General features: G+C 54.8%; 1 protein-coding gene across 7 annotated transcripts in view; it reads right to left on the bottom strand.

Moving 5' to 3' along the window:
* The window catches only part of LOC106582392 (band 4.1-like protein 5), a 59,659-nt gene that overhangs the window by 19,794 nt on the left and 18,334 nt on the right, over positions 1 to 21,531 (bottom strand). For all 7 annotated transcript variants that reach the window (XM_082967207.1, XM_082967208.1, XM_082967205.1 and 4 more), the window contains exons 8-14: positions 16,341 to 16,461; positions 15,271 to 15,358; positions 14,908 to 14,996; positions 14,610 to 14,700; positions 2,231 to 2,400; positions 841 to 947; positions 694 to 712 (exon numbers count right to left, since the gene is read on the bottom strand). In XM_082967207.1, the coding sequence (XP_082823333.1) occupies positions 694 to 712; positions 841 to 947; positions 2,231 to 2,400; positions 14,610 to 14,700; positions 14,908 to 14,996; positions 15,271 to 15,358; positions 16,341 to 16,461 (685 nt within the window). The remainder of the gene's footprint in view (positions 1 to 693; positions 713 to 840; positions 948 to 2,230; positions 2,401 to 14,609; positions 14,701 to 14,907; positions 14,997 to 15,270; positions 15,359 to 16,340; positions 16,462 to 21,531) is intronic.

Consider the following 21,531-nt stretch of genomic DNA (forward strand, 5'->3'; position numbering starts at 1 on the left):
AGTAATCCACACACATGATTTAAACATTATGATTCAGTGAGCATGACGAATGGTAAGAAGGGAACGTCAGGCTGACTATGTTTTATAATTACCCCTTCTCTCCGTGACATTTAACATTACTCATTCACAACGCTTTATTGCAGCTAAGATGTAAAAAGGTCACCGGCTGAAAGAGCAGAGTAGTACGCGCGCGCACACACACACAGACAGAGAGAGCGCGATCTAGAAGTTCTTGCAGCAGACAGCAGTGTGGACAGAGAACTGTGTGTGATAACCAGTGTGCTCCTCTCCCAGCACAGAGGAGAGATAAAGCCTGGAGGAGGATACAAACCAGAGGGTACTACTGTGCGAGGGCCTCTGATATTAATCTAGTCAAAATTCTGATCACATTTTATTTGTCACATGCGCTGAATACTACACGTGTAGACTTTACCGTGAAATGCTTAGTTACAAGCCCTTTCCCAACAATGCGAAGAAAAAGATATATAGTGTCTGTCTCTCTGTGTGTGTGAGTATCATGTTTATCATACTGAGATGAGTCTTACAACAGGAAACAGATATGTATACATCAACAGCTTGAGATTAGTCAATCACTGATCAGTGCCCATCCCAAACATATAGTAACAAAACATTCCCTTTAAAAAAACATTTTCAAATATCTATTTATTTATTAACTTTGGGGGGTGTACTTACTCCTGGAGTTTGTTGGCTCCTAGAAAATAAGAGAAAGAACATATAAATGAGTCATGATATATAAGGAGTATATTAAACAGTGTGTGTGTGTGTGTGTGTGTGTGTGTGTGTGTGTGTGTGTGTGTGTGTGTGTGTGTATCCACGCACCCCGGTTCATCATGGTCCTCCTGGAGTAACGGCGGCTGGGCCTCCTCTCAAACGATGCTGACCTCCTGGCTTTGTTGCCCTTGGTGGTCTGGTACTCAGTCTTCCCACTGAGAACAACAGGGTAATATTTATTAGCGTACAATGTAGCAAAACAGTTTGCTTACGGGAAACGAAAACAAGCATTTCCTATTGGACAAGTTAAGGTAGTCCCCCCCCATTTCGGGCCTTTTGGATTTTGTTTCGTTCCTAGTGAATACAACCCAGAACAACAGACAGGAAGGAGGAAGGGGAATGAGAGCGAAACCAAACAACCCACCACCAGGCAGTGGACAATCAGGCAGTGAGTCTGCCCAGTGAAGCCTGAACACAGGCAGGGAGAGGGAGGGCCTCCCTGGCAATCAGACCACCAGGACTGATTCACATACTGACTGGAACGTTTGGGGCTCAGGACCAACACTGGGAAACCGTTTTGCAAATGACTTGAACATATAGAAAATCCTTAGCTAGATCTGGGCTGGAGGGAAAGCTTGTATTTAAACAGACAAGCCTTGGAAAATATGCAAATGTGGTAGTTTCAAGGAGAACAAGAGGGGGTAGTTTCAAGGAGAACAAGAGGGGGTAATTGGAGTCAAGTTTGTGGAGGAGACACTTCAGCCAGAATGAAAAGAAGATGATCACATTAAAACACAAAAAGGCAACGAGATTCCTTAATCTCATAACGGTTGAGGTTTTACTAGTCCGCCACACGGTCAGGATGGAAACACGCCTGGCCCGATGGAATATAGCCAAGAACTTGAGTATAGTAGCCACTGCTGGGCTACTTCAGAGGAAAAAGAGACGTGGAGGGTGCAGTGTACCGTAACTCCTCCCATCCTTCACCCCCAGCTCCCCCTCATACCCCCAGGGTGGCCTTCAATGCTCAACCCCCCGACAAGGTGTTGTGACACGGGACTGACCCCTGCTGAACGCTGTGGTCATCCAACCAGAAACACACCTTTAAACAACAAGGACCCAAAGAGAGCCTGAAGCTGCTGTTTTAGCTGTCTGTTGTTTACACTGCAGCAAGACAAGCTATTTTTACACAACGGGACAAGTTGAAAGTTCTAACGAGTTTCATTAGGCACAGTTAGCTTAATGTGAGCACATGGTCAGTTAAATCCTATTAAAATTAGAATCTGTGGATTTGTCTAATGTGCACATTTTTTGAGTTTTAAAAAGCATTACAATAATGAACTGGGGATTGAATTGTATAGGGGCATTGTGTAGAGACTTGTGCAGAGTGGAGTGAATAATGTAGTGTTATTAAGTGTAGCAGTACTGTCATCAACCATATCAGACTGACATGATATACTATGCAGAGTGTAGTGTACACATGCTGCTCAATAGCCACCTGTAGCGGAAGCGTGACCCCATGCGGATGAACCCGGAGCGTGCTGAGCCCTTCTGGACTGGGCCGCGGAGCCGGAAGAAAGCATGGTGTTCCACAGCACACTTCCACAGGTGCTTACAGGCCTTGGGGTGGTCCATACGGAACACAAACGTGTGCTGCTGCTCTTTACCCTGAGACGGAGACAGACAAGAACATCACCTGTATTATAAAGAACAGGGGACAGAGAGGGAACACATATACATGAAACAGTACAATGACTAAAAAGTGGTTAGGACGTTTTTGGAAACTAGACCAGAGACATGATCTAATTGGTTATTATGGATCCAGAGACATGCTAATTAAACCAGTTAAGACTTAGTACAATGTAATATACTGAGTGTACGAAACATTAGGAACATCCATGACACAGACTGACCAGGTGAAAGCTATGATCCCTTATTGATGTCACTTGTTAAATCCACTTCAATCAGTCAGTGTAGATGAAGGGGAGGAGACAGATTAAAGAAGGATTTTTAAGCCTTGAGACATGGATTGTGTATGTGTGCCATTCAGAGGGTGAATGGGCAAGACAAAGGATTTAAGTCGTTTTGAACGGGGTATGGTAGTAGGTGCCAGGCGCACCAATTTGTGTCAAGAACTGCAACGCTGCTGGGTTTTTCACACTCAACAGTTGCCCGAATGTTTCAAGAATGGTCCATCACTCAAAGAACATCTAGCCAACTTGACACAACTGTGGGAAGCATTGGAGTCAGCTTTCGACACCTTGTAGAGTCCATTCCCCAACGAATTGAGCCTGTTCTGAGGGCAAAAGGGAGGGTGTAACTCAATATTAGAAAAGGTGGTTAGTGTATATTTCTCTTAAAATTCAGATGAAAATATACACTACCAGTCAAAAGTTTTAGAACACCTACTCATTCAAGGGTTTTTCTTCTTACTAGATGGTTGGGGAAGAGTTGGACTGCAAAGTGAAGGAAAAGCAGCCAACAAGTGCTCAGCATATGTGGGAACTCCTTCAAGATGGTTGGAAAAGCATTCCAGGTGAAGCTGGTTGAGAGAATGCCAAGACTGTGCAAAGCTGTCATCAAGGCAAAGGGTGGATATTTGAATAATCTCAAATATATTTCGATTTGTTTAACTTGTTATGGATAGGGGGCAGTATTTTCACGGCCGGATAAAAAAACGTACCCGATTTAATCTGGTTATTACTCCTGCCCAGAAACTAGAATATGCATATAATTAGTAGCTTTGGATAGAAAATACTCCAAAGTTTCTAAAACTGTTTGAATGGTGTCTGTGTGTATAACAGAACTCAAATGGCTGGCCAAAACCTGAGAAGATTCTGTACAGGAAGTACCCTGTCTGACCATTTCTTGGCCTTCTTGGCCGGAATATTAATCGCTATTTTACGAGAAAAATCGCATAAAAATTGATTTTAAACAGCGTTTGACATGCTTCGAAGTACGGTAATGGAATATTTTGAAATGTTTTGTCACGATACACGTCCGCGCGTCACCCTTCGTTACCCTTCGGATAGTGTCTTGAACGCACAAACAAAACGCCGCTATTTGGATATAACTATGGATTATTTGGAACCAAACCAACATTTGTTGTTGAAGTAGAAGTCCTGGGAGTGCATTCTGACGAAGAACAGCAAAGGTAATCCAATTTTTCTTATAGTAAATCTGAGTTTGGTGAGTACCAAACTTGGTGGGTGTCAAATTAGCTAGCCCGTGATGGCGAGCTATCTACTCAGAATATTGCAAAATGTGCTTTCACCGAAAAGCTATTTTAAAATCGGACACCGCGATTGCATAAAGGAGTTCTGTATCTATAATTCTTTAAATAATTGTTATGTTTTTGTGAACGTTTATCGTGAGTAATTTAGTAAATTCACCGGAAGTGTTCGGTGGGAATGCTAGTTCTGAACGTCACATGCTAATGTAAAAAGCTGTTTTTTGATATAAATATGAACTTGATTGAACAAAACATGCATGTATTGTATAACATAATGTCCTAGGAGTGTCATCTGATGAAGATCAAAGGTTAGTGCTGCATTTAGCTGTGGTTTTGTTTTTTGTGACATTATATGCTAGCTTGAAAAATGGGTGTCTGATTATTTCTGGCTGGGTACTCTCCTGACATAATCTAATGTTTTGCTTTCGTTGTAAAGCCTTTTTGAAATCGGACAGTGTGGTTAGATAAAGGAGAGTCTTGTCTTTAAAATGGTGTAAAATAGTCATATGTTTGAAAAATGGAAGTTTTCGGATTTTCGAGGAGTTTGTATTTCGCACCAGCGGAACGTCTAGATGTAAGAGGTTAATACTTTTTTGGTTACAACATGATTCCATATATGTTATTTCATAGACATTTACATTTTACATTTTAGTAATTTAGCAGACGCTCTTATCCAGAGCGACTTACAGTAGTGAATGCATACATTTCATGCATTTTTTTGTACTGGCCCCCCGTGGGAATCGAACCCACAACCCTGGCGTTGCACACACCATGCTGGCGTTGCAAACACCGTGCTCTACCAACTGAGCCACAGGAAAGGCATAGTTTTGATGTCTTCACTATTATTCTACAATGTAGAAAACAGTAAAAATAAATAAAAACCTTTGAATGAGCAGGTGTTCTAAAACTTTTGACTGGTAGTGTACAACAATCCTATACCCCAGAGTGAGCGCCCGCACGCAAGAAGAGGCTGCTTCCTTTCATTAACTTGCTCATTATTGCAATTTTCCATCAGACCTCGATGAGGCAAATTAAATCCCTTCTCGTATCCTATTCGGTTATGCCAGCGTAGCGACTTTCTCAGCAGTGTTCTGTCCTTCTGTCCAGTGCTCAGCTAACAGTGCTTCATTAAATCGGACACAAGAACAGAGTACAGGGTACAAAGAGAATACCACACATTCACATGTAGGATTAGGGTAGAAAAATTTGGGGAACTTTCAATAAATTCCCTGTTTTTTCAGAAATGCTGGTTTGAGAATTCCAGATTTCCTGCTTATTCTCTCCTATTCTGGGAACAACCAACCGGAATTTCAACCCTAGGCAGGATTAAGACTTCTACAAAGACATCAGGAGAGGACAAGCAGAATACCTTTGAGTGTGCACACACAGACCCCCCATATACACACAGACACCCCCCCCCCCACACACACGATTAGTAAAAAGTCCCAAAGTCAAGACCCTGGCCAGATTCCGAGTGGTCACCTGTCAGACTGGCTGAGCAACAGTCCAGAGTAGCTTCATAAATCATGACTTTAATTAGTCTACTCCAGGGGTTAGGCAACTAGGTTCAGCAGCAGGCCAATTTTAGTCAGAGCGAATGGTGGGGGGCCGGGAAAATAATGAGAATAATTTGTACACTGCAAATTGACCACAACTAAGCCCAAAAAGAGATTGTATTTGAAAATGAAATCATTATATACCTCGATTACATTGAGACACAAGCAAGTCTATTTTATTTATTTTGTGGGAATACTTAGGAACAGACGTCCTAAATTAAACTCATTCTTAACATAATTCCTGTTGCCAGTCCCTGGTCTACTCCATCCCATTACACAACTATATGTCTTGTCTCCCTCCCTGCCTGCCCAGTCTCCCTCCTTGCCCAGTCTCACTCCGTCTCCCTCCCTCCCTGCCCAGTCTCACTCCCTGACTCCGTCTCCCTCCCTCGCTGCCTGCCCGCCCCCCCAGTCTCCCTCCCTCCCTGTCCGCCCGCCCAGTCTCCCTCCCCCCCTCCCTGTCCGCCCGCCCAGTCTCCCTCCCCCCCTCCCTGTCCGCCCGCCCAGCCTCCCTCCCCCCCTCCCTGTCCGCCCGCCCAGCCTCCCTCCCCCCATCCCTGTCCGCCCGCCCAGTCTCCCTCCCCCCCTCCCTGTCCGCCCGCCCAGTCTCCCTCCCCCCCTCCCTGTCCGCCCGCACAGTCTCCCTCCCTCCCTCCCTGTCCGCCCGCCCAGTCTCCCTCCCTCCCTCCCTCCCTGTCCGTCCGCCCGCCCAGTCTCCCTCCCTGCCTGCCCGCCCAGTCTCCCTCCCTGCCTGCCCGCCCGCCCAGTCTCCCTCCCTCCCTGCCTGCCTGTCCGCCCGCCCAGTCTCCCTCCCTCCCTCCCTGTCCGCCCGCCCAGTCTCCCTCCCTGCCTGCCCGCCCAGTCTCCCTCCCTGCCTGCCCGCCCAGTCTCCCTCCCTGCCTGCCCGCCCGCCCGCCCGCCCAGTCTCCCTCCCTCCCTGCCTGCCTGCCCGTCCGCCCACCCAGTCTCTCTGCCCGTCCGCCCGCCCGTCCGCCCGCCCAGTCTCCCTGCCCGTCCGCCCGCCCAGTCTAACTCCCTGCCTGCCTGCCCGTCCGGTCTCCCTCCCTGCCCGTCCGGCCAGTCTACCTCCCTGCCCGTCCGCCCAGTCTCCCTCCCTGCCCGTCCGTCCGCCCGCCCAGTCTCCCTCCCTGCCCGTCCGCCCAGTCTACCTCCCTGCCCGTCCGCCCAGTCTCCCTCCCTGCCCGTCCGTCCGCCCGCCCAGTCTCCCTCCCTGCCCGTCCAGTCTCCCTCCCTGCCCGCCCGCCCGTCCGTCCAGTCTCTCTGCCTGTCCGCCCGCCCGTCCGCCCGCCCAGTCTCTCTGCCTGTCCGCCCGCCCGTCCGCCCGCCCAGTCTCTCTGCCTGTCCGCCCGCCCGTCCGCCCGCCCAGTCTCTCTGCCTGTCCGCCCGCCCGTCCGCCCAGTCTCTCTGCCTGTCCGCCCGCCCGTCCGCCCGCCCAGTCCCCCTGCCTGCCCGCCCGCACGCCCAGTCTCCCTCCCTGCCTGCCTGCCTGTCCGCCCACCCAGTCTCCCTCCCTGCCTGCCTGCCTGCCTGTCCGCCCACCCAGTCTCCCTCCCTGCCTGCCTGTCCGCCCACCCAGTCTCCCTCCCTGCCTGCCTGCCTGTCCGCCCGCCCAGTCTCCCTCCCTGCCTGCCTGCCTGTCCGCCCGCCCAGTCTCCCTCCCTGCCTGCCTGCCTGTCCGCCCGCCCAGTCTCCCTCCCTGCCTGCCTGCCTGTCCATCCGCCCAGGCTCCCTCCCTGCCTGCCTGTCCGCCCGCCCAGTCTCCCTCCCTGCCCGTCCGCCCGCCCAGTCTCTCTCCCTGCCCGCCCGCCCGCCCAGTCTCTCTCCCTGCCCGCCCACTCGCCCAGTCTCTCTGCCCGTCCGTCCGCCCGCCCAGTCTCCCTCCCTGCCCGTCCGTCCGCCCGCCCAGTCTCCCTCCCTGCCCGTCCGTCCGCCCGCCCAGTCTCCCTCCCTGCCCGTCCGTCCGCCCGCCCAGTCTCCCTCCCTGCCTGCCTGTCCGCCCGCCCAGTCTCCCTCCCTGCCTGCCTGCCTGCCTGTCCGCCCAGTCTCCCTCCCTGCCTGCCTGTCCGCCCGCCCAGTCTCCCTCCCTGCCTGCCTGCCTGCCTGTCCGCCCGCCCAGTATCCCTCCCTGCCTGCCCGCCCGCCCAGTCTCCCTCCCAGCCTGCCCGTCCGCCCGCCCAGTCTCCCTCCCTGCCTGCCAGTCCGCCCGCCCAGTCTCCCTCCCTGCCCGCCCGCCCGTCCGCCCGCCCAGTCTCCCTCCCTGCCCGCCCAATCTCCCTCCCTGCCCGTCCGCCCGCCAAGTCTCTCTGCCTGTCCGCCCGCCCGTCCAGTCTCTCTGCCTGTCCGCCAGCCCGTCCGCCCGCCCAGTCTCCCTCCCTGCCTGCCCACCCGCCCAGTCTCCCTCCCTGCCCGCCCGTCCGCCCGCCCAGTCTCTCTGCCTGTCCGCCCGCCCGTCCGCCCGCCCAGTCTCTCTGCCTGTCCGCCCGCCCGTCCGCCCAGTCTCTCTGCCTGTCCGCCCGCCCATCCGCCCGCCCAGTCTCCCTGCCCGTCCGCCCGCCCAGTCTCCCTCCCTGCCTGCCTGTCCGCCCAGTCTCCCTCCCTGCCTGCCTGTCCGCCCGCCCAGTCTCCCTCCCTGCCTGCCTGCCTGTCCGCCCGCCCAGTCTCCCTCCCTGCCTGCCTGCCTGTCCGCCCGCCCAGTCTCCCTCCCTGCCTGCCTGCCTGTCCATCCGCCCAGTCTCCCTCCCTGCCCGTCCGCCCGCCCAGTCTCCCTCCCTGCCCGTCCGCCCGCCCAGTCTCTCTCCCTGCCCGCCCGCCCGCCCAGTCTCCCTCCCTGCCCGCCCGCCCGCCCAGTCTCTCTGCCCGTCCGCCCGCCCATCCAGTCTCTCTGCCCGTCCGCCCGCCCATCCAGTCTCTCTGCCCGTCCGCCCGCCCATCCAGTCTCTCTGCCCGTCCGTCCGCCCGCCCAGTCTCCCTCCCTGTCCGTCCGTCCGCCCGCCCAGTCTCCCTCCCTGCCCGTCCGTCCGTCCGCCCGCCCAGTCTCCCTCCCTGCCCGTCCGTCCGCCCGCCCAGTCTCCCTCCCTGCCTGCCTGTCCGCCCGCCCAGTCTCCCTCCCTGCCTGCCTGCCTGTCCGCCCAGTCTCCCTCCCTGCCTGCCTGCCTGCCTGTCCGCCCAGTCTCCCTCCCTGCCTGCCTGTCCGCCCGCCCAGTCTCCCTCCCTCCCTGCCTGCCTGCCTGCCTGCCCGCCCGCCCAGTCTCCCTCCCAGCCTGCCCGTCCGCCCGCCCAGTCTCCCTCCCTGCCCGCCCGCCCGTCCAGTCTCCCTCCCTGCCTGCCAGTCCGCCCGCCCAGTCTCCCTCCCTGCCCGCCCAGTCTCCCTCCCTGCCCGTCCAGTCTCTCTGCCTGTCCGCCCGCCCGTCCAGTCTCTCTGCCTGTCCGCCAGCCCGTCCGCCCGCCCAGTCTCCCTCCCTGCCTGCCCACACGCCCAGTCTCCCTCCCTGCCCTCCCGCCCAGTCTCCCTCCCTGCCCGCCCGCCCAGTCTCCCTCCCTGCCCGCCCGCCCAGTCTCCCTCCCTGCCCGCCCGTCCGCCAGCCCAGTCTCCCTCCCTGCCCGCCCGCCCAGTCTCTCTGCCTGGCCGCCCGCCCAGTCTCTCTGCCTGGCCGCCCGCCCAGTCTCTCTGCCTGTCCGCCAGCCCGTCCGCCCGCCCAGTCTCTCTGCCTGTCCGCCCGCCCGTCCGCCCGCCCAGTCTCTCTGCCTGTCCGTCCGCCCGCCCGCCCGTCCGCCCGCCCAGTCTCCCTCCCTGCCTGCCTGTCTGCCCGCCCAGTCTCCCTCCCTGCCTGCCTGCCTGTCCGCCAGCCCAGTCTCCCTCCCTGCCTGCCTGCCTGTCCGCCAGCCCAGTCTCCCTCCCTGCCTGCCTGCCTGTCCGCCAGCCCAGTCTCCCTCCCTGCCTGCCTGCCTGTCCGCCAGCCCAGTCTCCCTCCCTGCCTGCCTGCCTGTCCGCCAGCCCAGTCTCCCTCCCTGCCTGCCTGCCTGTCCGCCAGCCCAGTCTCCCTCCCTGCCTGCCTGCCTGTCCGCCAGCCCAGTCTCCCTCCCTGCCTGCCTGCCTGTCCGCCAGCCCAGTCTCCCTCCCTGCCTGCCTGCCTGTCCGCCAGCCCAGTCTCCCTCCCTGCCTGCCTGCCTGTCCGCCAGCCCAGTCTCCCTCCCTGCCTGCCTGCCTGTCCGCCAGCCCAGTCTCCCTCCCTGCCTGCCTGCCTGTCCGCCAGCCCAGTCTCCCTCCCTGCCTGCCTGCCTGTCCGCCCGCCCAGTCTCCCTCCCTGCCTGCCTGTCCGCCCGCCCAGTCTCCCTCCCTGCCTGCCTGCCTGTCCGCCCGCCCAGTCTCCCTCCCTGCCTGCCTGCCTGTCCGCCCGCCCAGTCTCCCTCCCTGCCTGCCTGCCTGTCCGCCCGCCCAGTCTCCCTCCCTGCCTGCCTGCCTGTCCGCCCGCCCGCCTGCCTGTCCGCCCGCCCGCCCAGTCTCCCTCCCTGCCTGCCTGCCTGTCCGCCCGCCCAGTCTCCCTCCCTGCCTGCCTGCCTGTCCGCCCGCCCAGTCTCCCTCCCTGCCTGCCTGCCTGCCCAGTCTTCTTGGTTATAGGGCCAAAAAGATAACTCTGTGTATTGTTGTTCGTTTAGCATTTTCCAATTTTTCCTGAAGTGGTTAGATTCTATGGATTCTTCAATTACATTGAGCTGATTTCTGATTTTCTTCAGCTCACTCACGAGTAGTGACCATGGCTACCCCAGTGTGTGTGTGTGTGTCAGAGTAGTGACCATGGCTACCCCAGTGTGTGTGTGTCAGAGTAGTGACCATGGCTACCCCAGTGTGTGTGTGTCAGAGTAGTGACCATGGCTACCCCAGTGTGTGTGTGTCAGAGTAGTGACCATGGCTACCCCAGTGTGTGTGTGTCAGAGTAGTGACCATGGCTACCCCAGTGTGTGTGTGTGTGTGTCAGAGTAGTGACCATGGCTACCCCAGTGTGTGTGTGTGTGTGTGTGTGTGTGTGTCAGAGTAGTGACCATGGCTACCCCAGTGTGTGTGTGTGTCAGAGTAGTGACCATGGCTACCCCAGTGTGTGTGTGTGTGTCAGAGTAGTGACCATGGCTACCCCAGTGTGTGTGTGTGTGTGTGTGTGTGTTAGGGACCATAGCTACCCCAGTGTGTGTGTGTGTGTGTCAGAGTAGGGACCATGGCTACCCCAGTGTGTGTGTGTGTGAGTCAGAGTAGGGACCATGGCTACCCCAGTGTAGAGTAGGGTTGTTTATTACCTCTTCTGTCTCCTGAGCCTCTTCTCCATCCTCCTCCACCTGCCGGCCCGCCCAGTCTCCCTCCCTGCCGGCCTGCCTGCCCTCCCAGTCTCCCTCCCTGCCTGTCCGCCCGCCCAGTCTCCCTCCCTTCCTGCCTGCCTGTCCGCCCGCCCAGTCTCCCTCCCTGCCTGCCTGCCCGCCCGCCCAGTCTCCCTCCCTGCCTGCCCGCCCGCCCAGTCTCCCTCCCTGCCTGCCCGCCCGCCCAGTCTCCCTCCCTGCCTGCCCGCCCGCCCAGTCTCCCTCCCTGCCTGCCCGCCCGCCCAGTCTCCCTCCCTGCCTGCCTGCCCGCCCAGTCTCCCTCCCTGCCTGTCCGCCCGCCCAGTCTCCCTCCCTTCCTGCCTGCCTGTCCGCCCGCCCAGTCTCCCTCCCTTCCTGCCTGCCTGCCCGCCCGCCCAGTCTCCCTCCCTTCCTGCCTGCCTGTCCGCCCGCCCAGTCTCCCTCCCTTCCTGCCTGCCTGCCCGCCCGCCCAGTCTCCCTCCCTGCCTGCCTGCCCGCCCGCCCAGTCTCCCTCCCTGCCTGCCCGCCCGCCCAGTCTCCCTCCCTGCCTGCCCGCCCGCCCAGTCTCCCTCCCTTCCTGCCTGCCTGCCCGCCCACCCAGTCTCCCTCCCTGCCTGCCTGCCCGCCCGCCCAGTCTCCCTCCCTGCCCGCCCGCCCAGTCTCCCTCCCTGCCTGCCTGCCCGCCCGCCCAGTCTCCCTCCCTGCCTGCCTGCCCGCCCGCCCAGTCTCCCTCCCTGCCTGTCCGCCCGCCCAGTCTCCCTCCCTGCCTGCCTGCCCGCCCGCCCGCCCAGTCTCCCTCCCTGCCTGCCTGCCCGCCCGCCCACCCAGTCTCCCTCCCTGCCTGCCCGCCCACCCAGTCTCCCTCCCTGCCTGCCCGCCCGCCCGCCCGCCCAGTCTCCCTCCCTTCCTGCCTGCCTGTCCGCCCACCCAGTCTCCCTCCCTGCCTGCCTGCCCGCCCGCCCAGTCTCCCTCCCTGCCTGCCTGCCCGCCCGCCCAGTCTCCCTCCCTGCCTGCCTGCCCAGTCTCCCTCCCTGCCTGTCCGCCCGCCCAGTCTCCCTCCCTAGCTGTCCGCCCACCCAGTCTCCCTCCCTGCCCAGTCTCGCTCCCTCCCTCCCCGTCCGCCCGCACGCCCACCCAGTCTCCCTCCCTCCCTGCCCAGTCTCCCTCCCTGCCCGCCCGCCCAGTCTCAATTGTGTTTTCCCCAGACCTCACAACCATAAAGGGCAATGGGTTCTATAACTGATTCAAGTATTTTTTGCCAGATCCTAATTGGAATGTTGAATTTTATGTTCCGTTTGATGGCATAGAATGCCCTTGTCTTGTCTCTCAGATCGTTCACAGCTTTGTGGAAGTTACCTGTGGCGCTGATGTTTAGGCCGAGGTATGTATAGTTTGTGTGCTTTAGGGCAACAGTGTCTAGATGGAATTTGTATTTGTGGTCCTGGCGACTGGACCTTTTTTGGAAAACCATTATTTTTTGTCTTTCTGAGATTTACTGTCAGGGCCCAGGTCTGACAGAATCTGTGCAGAAGATCTAGGTGCTGCTGTAGGCCCTCCTTGGTTAGGGACAGAAGCACCAGATCATCAGCAAACAGTAGACATTTGACTTCAGATTCTAGAAGGTTGAGGCCGGGTGCTGCAGACTTTTCTAGTGCCCTCGCCAATTTGTTGAAGAGGGTGGGGCTTAAGCGGCATCACCCCAAGGCCTGTGTAAAGAAATGTGTGCCAATTTTAACCGCACAATTGTTTGTGTACATTGATTTAATAATGTTGTATGTTTTTTCCCCAACACCACTTTCCATCAATTTGTATAGCAGACCCTCATACCAAATTGAGTCGAAGGCTTTTTTGAAATCAACAAAGCATGAGAAGACTTCACCTTTGGTGTGTTTGTTTGTCCATTAGGGTGTGCAGAGTGAATACATGCTCCATTGTATGGTAATTTAGTAAAAAGTACATTTGCTCAGTACATTGTTTTCACTGAGGAAATGTACAAGTCTGCTGATAATGATAACGCAGAGGACTTTCCCAAGGTTGCTGTTGACGCATATCCCACGGTAGTTATTGGGGTCAAACTTGTCTCCACTTTTGTGGATTTGGGTGATCAGTCCTTGGTTCCAAATATTGGGGAAGATGCCAGAGCTAAGAATGATGTTAAAGAGTAAGTATAGCCAACTGGAATTTGTTGTCTGTATATTTCATCATTTCATTTTTGGGTTTTTATTTTGTCCTGTAGTTCATTCAAATGTAATTTGTGAATCCAGTGGGTTCTGATAGTCCTTAATAGTTGATTCTAAGATTTGTATTTGATCATGTATATGTTTTCACTGTTTGTTCTTGGTTATAGGGCCAAAAAGATAACTCTGTGTATTGTTGTTCGTTTAGCATTTTCCAATTTTTCCTGAAGTGGTTAGATTCTATGGATTCTTCAATTACATTGAGCTGATTTCTGATTTTCTTCAGCTCACTCACGAGTAGTGACCATGGCTACCCCAGTGTGTGTGTGTGTGTCAGAGTAGTGACCATGGCTACCCCAGTGTGTGTGTGTGTCAGAGTAGTGACCATGGCTACCCCAGTGTGTGTGTGTGTGTGTGTGTCAGAGTAGTGACCATGGCTACCCCAGTGTGTGTGTGTGTGTGTGTGTGTCAGAGTAGTGACCATGGCTACCCCAGTGTGTGTGTGTGTGTGTGTGTGTGTCAGAGTAGTGACCATGGCTACCCCAGTGTGTGTGTGTGTGTGTGTGTGTCAGAGTAGTGACCATGGCTACCCCAGTGTGTGTGTGTGTGTGTGTGTGTGCTCAGAGTAGTGACCATGGCTACCCCAGTGTGTGTGTGTGTGTGTGTGTGTGTCAGAGTAGTGACCATGGCTACCCCAGTGTGTGTGTGTGTGTGTGTGTGTGTGTGTGTGTGTGTCAGAGTAGTGACCATGGCTACCCCAGTGTGTGTGTGTGTGTGTGTGTGTGTGTGTGTGTGTCAGAGTAGTGACCATGGCTACCCCAGTGTGTGTGTGTGTGTCAGAGTAGTGACCATGGCTACCCCAGGTGTGTGTGTGTGTGTGTGTGTCAGAGTAGTGACCATGGCTACCCCAGTGTGTGTGTGTGTGTGTGTGTGTGTCAGAGTAGTGACCATGGCTACCCCAGGGTGTGTGTGTGTGTGTGTGTCAGAGTAGTGACCATGGCTACCCCAGTGTGTGTGTGTGTGTGTGTGTGTGTGTGTGTGTCAGAGTAGTGACCATGGCTACCCCAGTGTGTGTGTGTGTGTCAGAGTAGTGACCATGGCTACCCCAGTGTGTGTGTGTCAGAGTAGTGACCATGGCTACCCCAGTGTGTGTGTGTCAGAGTAGTGACCATGGCTACCCCAGTGTGTGTGTGTCAGAGTAGTGACCATGGCTACCCCAGTGTGTGTGTGTCAGAGTAGTGACCATGGCTACCCCAGTGTGTGTGTGTGTCAGAGTAGTGACCATGGCTACCCCAGTGTGAGTGTGTGTGTGTCAGTCAGAGTAGGGACCATGGCTACCCCAGTGTGTGTGTCAGAGTAGGGACCATGGCTACCCCAGTGTGTGTGTCAGAGTAGTGACCATGGCTACCCCAGTGTGTGTGTGTGTGTGTGTGTGTGTTAGGGACCATAGCTACCCCAGTGTGTGTGTGTGTGTGTCAGAGTAGGGACCATGGCTACCCCAGTGTGTGTGTGTGAGTCAGAGTAGGGACCATGGCTACCCCAGTGTAGAGTAGGGTTGTTTATTACCTCTTCTGTCTCCTGAGCCTCTTCTCCATCCTCCTCCACCACCACCAGGGTCAGCTTGCTCTTCTTAAAGTCTAGACGGGTGATCTTGGGCCTGGGGGACAGGGACAGGGACAGGGCACACACACACACACACACACACACACACACACACACACACACACGTGTTTCAGATGCAACAGGTGTAAGATGTTCTCCAGTTCTGTTAAAAACAAGGATGTCCCTTACCATCTATTGACACAGGGTTTGTCTATTGGAAAGTGAGCGCACCAGCAGATTTAGGAGCTTAAATGCATCTTACCAGAAGAACAGGCCTATCTTGGTCTCTCCCTCAAACACCAGCACTCCAGTGGGAGTCAGTCCTAACTGGTATTCATTACCATCTCGAGCCTGGAGGGAAAAGAGGACACACCCATTCAGCGCAGTATTCCTGTTTATGTTTGTCACCGTCCTTAAATCGTTACTAACGCTCTGCATTTCCCTTTTACCATTTTACATTCACGTCATTTAGAAGGCTCTTATCCAGAGTGACTAACAGTAGTGAGTGCATACATTTTCATACTGGTCCCCCGTAGGAATCAAACCCACAACCCTGGCGTTGAAAGTGCCATGCTCTACCACGTGAGAGACACAGGACCAGTACAGCACGTTCTGTTCTCCTCACCTTGACCATGTGCATGTCCACCCCATACATCTCCAGCCACTTGGCCTTGTTCAGGTAGTTAATCTCTGCCTGCGACGGCATCTGGCCCCTGGGATGGAGCAGAGGGAGAAAATACAGAATACTGGGTTGAACAGGGAGGGATGGGATGTATGTATGTATGTATGTATGTATGTATGTATGTATGTATGTATGTATGGTGTGAGAGAGAGACAAGGTCACATACAAAGAATGCTGACTCTTGAGATGAACCCTGACTGATGATTGTAAATCTTAAAGGTGACATTAAAATCAGACCCATGAGGAAGTCATACAACACAGGAAGCCCATGCATGTGCCCAGGGTTAAAAAACAGACAATGTTGATCCTCTGTAGTACATGAGTCAACGTAACCTCTGGTCGACCCCGGTCCACACCGACACATGCTATAAATCAAGTTCTAAAAATAAGTGTACTTCACCCAGCCTGGGAACACCCCCAGCTTGAGTATGATGTAGGTGATCAAATAATATAGGTGTCCTATAGCCATGGATGACCTGCTGTATGCTCCCCAAGGAGGGTTTAACTAGGTAGGTGAGTAACCAACTATTGGCACCCAAACGCCTGGCTGTGACCCCTGGCTGGCTGTGACCCCTGGCTGGCTGTGACCCCTGGCTGGCTGTGACCCCTGGCTGGCTGTGACCCCTGGCTGGCTGTGACGCCCGGCTGTGACGCCCGGCTGTGACGCCCGGCTGTGACCATTGTAACATAAAGGCTGTATAAGATAGTCTTATAAGATAGTCTTCCCTGTGGCTCAGTTGGTAGAGCATGGTGTGTGCAACGCCAGGGTTGTGGGTTCGATTCCCACGGGAGGCCAGTACAAAATTTTTTTCTGCATGAAATGTATGTATTCATTACTGTAAGTCGCTCTGGATAAGAGCGTCTGCTAAATGACTAAAATGTAAATGTAAATAAGATGGGCAATACAACCTCTAGACATTTTTACACAAGCTTTCATTAAAACGTTACCTTGTAAATGATCTATCAATTGTGATCCCATAGTGTTACTCAGACATGTGATATCATTGTTTTACCTGCACTCCTTCCAGGTGTTGAAGATGGCCAGCTCCATGGCCTCCGTCTGCTCTGGCATGAAGCGGAACTCAGACACCATGTCCAGAGCATGCTCCGCAGGGTCACAGTCTCCCAGCTCAGCTGGAACACAACAGGTTACATACTGAGTACTTTAACCCCAACTCAGATACCAGATCCAGAGCATGCTCCGCAGGGTCACAGTCTCCCAGCTCAGCTGGAACACAACAGGTTACATACTGAGTACTTTAACCCCAACTCAGATACCAGATCCAGAGCGTGCTCCGCAGGGTCACAGTCTCCCAGCTCAGCTGGAACACAACAGGTTACATACTGAGTACTTTAACCCCAACTCAGATACCAGATCCAGAGCATGCTCCGCAGGGTCACAGTCTCCCAGCTCAGCTGGAACACAACAGGTTACATACTGAGTACTTTAACCCCAACTCAGATACCAGATCATGCTCCACAGGGTCACAGTCTCCCAGCTCAGCTGGAACACAACAGGTTACATACTGATTACTTTAACCCCAACTCAGATACCAGATCCAGATCATGCTCCACAGGGTCACAGTCTCCCAGCTCAGCTGGAACACAACAGGTTACATACTGAGTACTTTAAACCTAACCCCAACTCAGACACCCTAACCAACCCGAACTCAGACACCATGTCCAGAGCACGCTACCCAGGGTCAGTCTGCCAGCTCTGCTGGAACACAACCATATACATGAGTTCTTGAATAAAATCAAATTTTATTTGTCACATGTGCCGAATACAACAGACCTTAATAGACCTTAACGTGAAAAGCTTACTTACAAGCCCTTAACCAACAGTGCAGTTCAAGAAATAGACCTCTTCCCTATAGGCTCTCCCATCATTGATCAGGCCTACCACTGTTTTGTCATCTTAATGATGGTGTTGGTGTCGTGCTTGACCACACAGTCGTGGGTGAACAGCGAGTACAGGAGGGGACTAAGCACGCACCCCTGAGAGGAACCGGTGTTGAGGATCAGCATGGCAGATGTGTTGTTGCCTACCCTTACCACCTGGGGGTGGTCCGTCAGGAAGTCCAGGATCCAGTTGCAGAGGGATGTGTTTAGTCCCTGGGTCCTTAGCTTAGTGATGAGCTTTGTGGGCACTACAGTGTTGAACGCTGAGGTTACCTTCACATTCTTGGGCACAGGGACTATGGTGGTCTGCTTGAAACGTGGGTATTACAGACTCTGGAGAGGTTGAAAATGTCAGTGAAGACACTTGCCAGATGGTTTGTGCATGCTCTGAATACACGCCCTGGTAATCCGTCTGGCCCCAAGGCCTTGTGAATATTGACCTATTTAAAGGATCTTGCTTGCTACGGAGAGCGTGATCACACAGCCGTCCGGAACAGTTGGTGCCCTCATGCATGCTTCAGTGTTATTTGCCTCAAAACGAGCATAAAAATATATTTAGCTCGTCTGGAAGGCTTGCATTACTGGGAAGCTCGCGGCTGGGTTTCCCTTTGTAGTCCGTAACAGTTTGCAAGCCCTGCCACATCCGATGAACGTCAGAGCCGGTGTAGTTGGATTCAATCTTTGTCCTGTATTGACGCTTTTCCTGTTTGATGGTTCGTCTGAGAGCATAGCGGGATTTCTTATAAGCGTCCGTATTAGGGTTCCTCTGGTTGCACGTGACATGCTGGTAGAAATTAGGTAAAACAGATTTAAGTATGCCTGCATTAAAGTCCCCGGCCACTAGGAGCGCTGCTTCTGGATGAGCATTGTTTGCTTACGGCCTTATACAGCTCGTTGAGTGCGGTCTTAGTGCCCGCATCGGTTTGTGGTGGTATATAGACATATGAATAATATAGATGAGAACTCTTGGTAGATAGTGTGGTCTACAGCTTATCATGAGGTACTCTACCTCAGGCGAGCAATACCTCGTGACTTCTTTAACATTAGACATCGCGCACCATCAGTTATTATTGACAAATAGACACACCCCTTTGCCCCTCGTCTTACCAGACGTAGCTACTCTGTCCTGGCGATTTACACAGAAAAACCAGCCAGCTCTATATTATCCGTGTCGTCGTTCAGCCACGACTTGGTGAAACATAAGATGTTACAGTTTTTAAAATGTCCCGTTTGTCTCGACCGTAGATCATCCAGTTTGTTTTCTGGTGATTGCACGTTGGCCAATAGAACCGATGGTAATGGTGATTTACTCACGTGCCTAAGAATCCTAACAAGACATCCCCCCTTGCTAACGCCGCCTTTTCTTCACGCGAATGACGGGGATTTGGACAAGTTCTACGGAAAGCAGTATATCCTTCGAGTCAGACTCATTAAATAAAAAAATTATTTGTCCAGTTCGAGGTGAGTAATCGCCGTTCTGATGTCCAGAAGCTCATTTCACTCATAAGAGACGGTAGCAGCAACTTTATGTACATAATAGGTTACAAACAATGCGAAAAAACTAACAAAATAGCACAGTTGGTCAGGAACGGCAGGCATCCCGTTCGGCGCCATTATATATCATGGTTAAGGCAATTTGCTATCTGGGGTCTGGGCTTGTTTTGCAATAAAAGTGAAGCTAATGAGAACCTGTGGGAATGTATTCTTCTGTCCCCATGATTTTGGTCACTGACTAAGGATCTATAGATTACCTGCTAGCTATTCATTAAATTTGTACATTTTGAATAATCCCTTTAAAAGGTTGCCCCCCACCCCTCCTCCTTAAATTACTAAAACCCACTAGGACACTAACATCCAAATCACATTCAAGCCGAGCAACAGACCTCCAATGACGCCTCACTCTCCTCCTTCCCTAAATAGCAGCATGCAGATAATGTCTGACTCTGCAGGCTGGGGGATAAATAGGGCGGCAGTGTGACTCTGCAGGCTGGGGGGTAAATAGGGCGGCAGTGTGACTCTGCAGGCTGGGGGGTAAATAGGGCGGCAGTGTGACTCTGCAGGCTGGGGGGTAAATAGGGCGGCAGTGTGACTCTGCAGGCTGGGGGATAAATAGGGCGGCAGTGTGACTCTGCAGGCTGGGGGGTAAATAGGGCGGCAGTGTAACTCTGCAGGCTGGGGGGTAAATAGTGCGGCAGTGTGACTCTGCAGGCTGGGGGGTAAATAGGGCGGCAGTGTGACTCTGCAGGCTGGGGGGTAAATATGGCGGCAGTGTGACTCTGCAGGCTGGGGGGATAAATAGGGCGGCAGTGTGACTCTGCAGGCTGGGGGATAAATAGGGCGGCAGTGTGACTCTGCAGGCTGGGGGGTAAATATGGCGGCAGTGTGACTCTGCAGGCTGGGGGGATAAATAGGGCGGCAGTGTGACTCTGCAGGCTGGGGGGTAAATAGGGCGGCAGTGTGACTCTGCAGGCTGGGGGGTAAATATGGCGGCAGTGTGACTCTGCAGGCTGGGGGGATAAATAGGGCGGCAGTGTGACTCTGCAGGCTGGGGGGATAAATAGGGCGGCAGTGTGACTCTGCAGGCTGGGGGGATAGGGCGGCAGGGACCTGCAGGCTGGGGGAGGGCGGCAGTGTGACTCTGCAGGCTGGGGGGTAAATAGGGCGGCAGTGTGACTCTGCAGGCTGGGGGGATAAATAGGGCGGCAGTGTGACTCTGCAGGCTGGGGGGTAAATAGGGCGGCAGTGTGACTCTGCAGGCTGGGGGGATAAATAGGGCGGCAGTGTGACTCTGCAGGCTGGGGGGATAAGGATGAGCGGCGGGGGAGGGCGGCAGTGTGACTCTGCAGGCTGCGGCGGGGATAAATGGGCGGCAGGGCCTGGGCGGCAGTGTGACTCTGCAGGCTGGGGGATAAATAGGGCGGCAGTGTGACTCTGCAGGCTGGGGGGATAAATAGGGCGGCAGTGTGACTCTGCAGGCTGGGGGATAAATAGGGCGGCAGTGTGACTCTGCAGGCGGGGTGGGCGGCGGGCCGCAGGCTGGGGGAAATAGGGCGGCAGTGTGACTCCGCAGGCTGGGGGGTAAATAGGGCGGCAGTGTGACTCTGCAGGCTGGGGGGTAAATAGGGCGGCAGTGTGACTCTGCAGGCTGGGGGGATAAATAGGGCGGCAGTGTGACTCCGCAGGCTGGGGGGATAAATAGGGCGGCAGTGTGACTCCGCAGGCTGGGGGATAAATAGGGCGGCAGTGTAACTCCGCAGGCTGGGGGATAAATAGGGCGGCAGTGTGACTCTGCAGGCTGGGGGGTAAATAGGGCGGCAGTGTGACTCTGCAGGCTGGGGGGTAAATAGGGCGGCAGTGTGACTCTGCAGGCTGGGGGGTAAATAGGGAGGCAGTGTGACTCTGCAGGCTGGGGGATAAATAGGGCGGCAGTGTGACTCTGCAGGCTGGGGGATAAATAGGGCGGCAGTGTGACTCTGCAGGCTGGGGGATAAATAGGGCGGCAGTGTGACTCTGCAGGCTGGGGGGATAAATAGGGCGGCAGTGTGACTCTGCAGGCTGGGGGATAAATAGGGCGGCAGTGTGACTCTGCAGGCTGGGGGGATAAATAGGGCGGCAGTGTGACTCTGCAGGCTGGGGGATAAATAGGGCGGCAGTGTGACTCTGCAGGCTGGGGGGATAAATAGGGCGGCAGTGTGACTCTGCAGGCTGGGGGATAAATAGGGCGGCAGTGTGACTCTGCAGGCTGGGGGGGTAAATAGGGCGGCAGTGTGACTCTGCAGGCTGGGGGGATAAATAGGGCGGCAGTGTGACTCTGCAGGCTGGGGGGATAAATAGGGCGGCAGTGTGACTCTGCAGGCTGGGGGGTAAATAGGGCGGCAGTGTGACTCTGCAGGCTGGGGGATAAATAGGGCGGCAGTGTGACTCTGCAGGCTGGGGGATAAATAGGGCGGCAGTGTGACTCTGCAGGCTGGGGGATAAATAGGGCGGCAGTGTGACTCTGCAGGCTGGGGGGATAAATAGGGCGGCAGTGTGACTCTGCAGGCTGGGGGATAAATAGGGCGGCAGTGTGACTCTGCAGGCTGGGGGATAAATAGGGCGGCAGTGTGACTCTGCAGGCTGGGGGATAAATAGGGCGGCAGTGTGACTCTGCAGGCTGGGGGATAAATAGGGTGTCACCATGTTATCTGGGTGGTGGAAGTGAGGAGAGACTCCGTTATCAGTGATGTGCTCCAGGATTATGGACAGACACCCAGCCTAGCTGCCAAACAGAGTGAAATCTAGCTACGGACTGGACATTCAGTT

The sequence above is a fragment of the Salmo salar genome, chromosome 21 (genome assembly GCF_965601325.2).
Source record: "Salmo salar chromosome 21, fSalSal1, whole genome shotgun sequence".
Taxonomy (NCBI): Eukaryota; Metazoa; Chordata; class Actinopteri; order Salmoniformes; family Salmonidae; genus Salmo; species Salmo salar.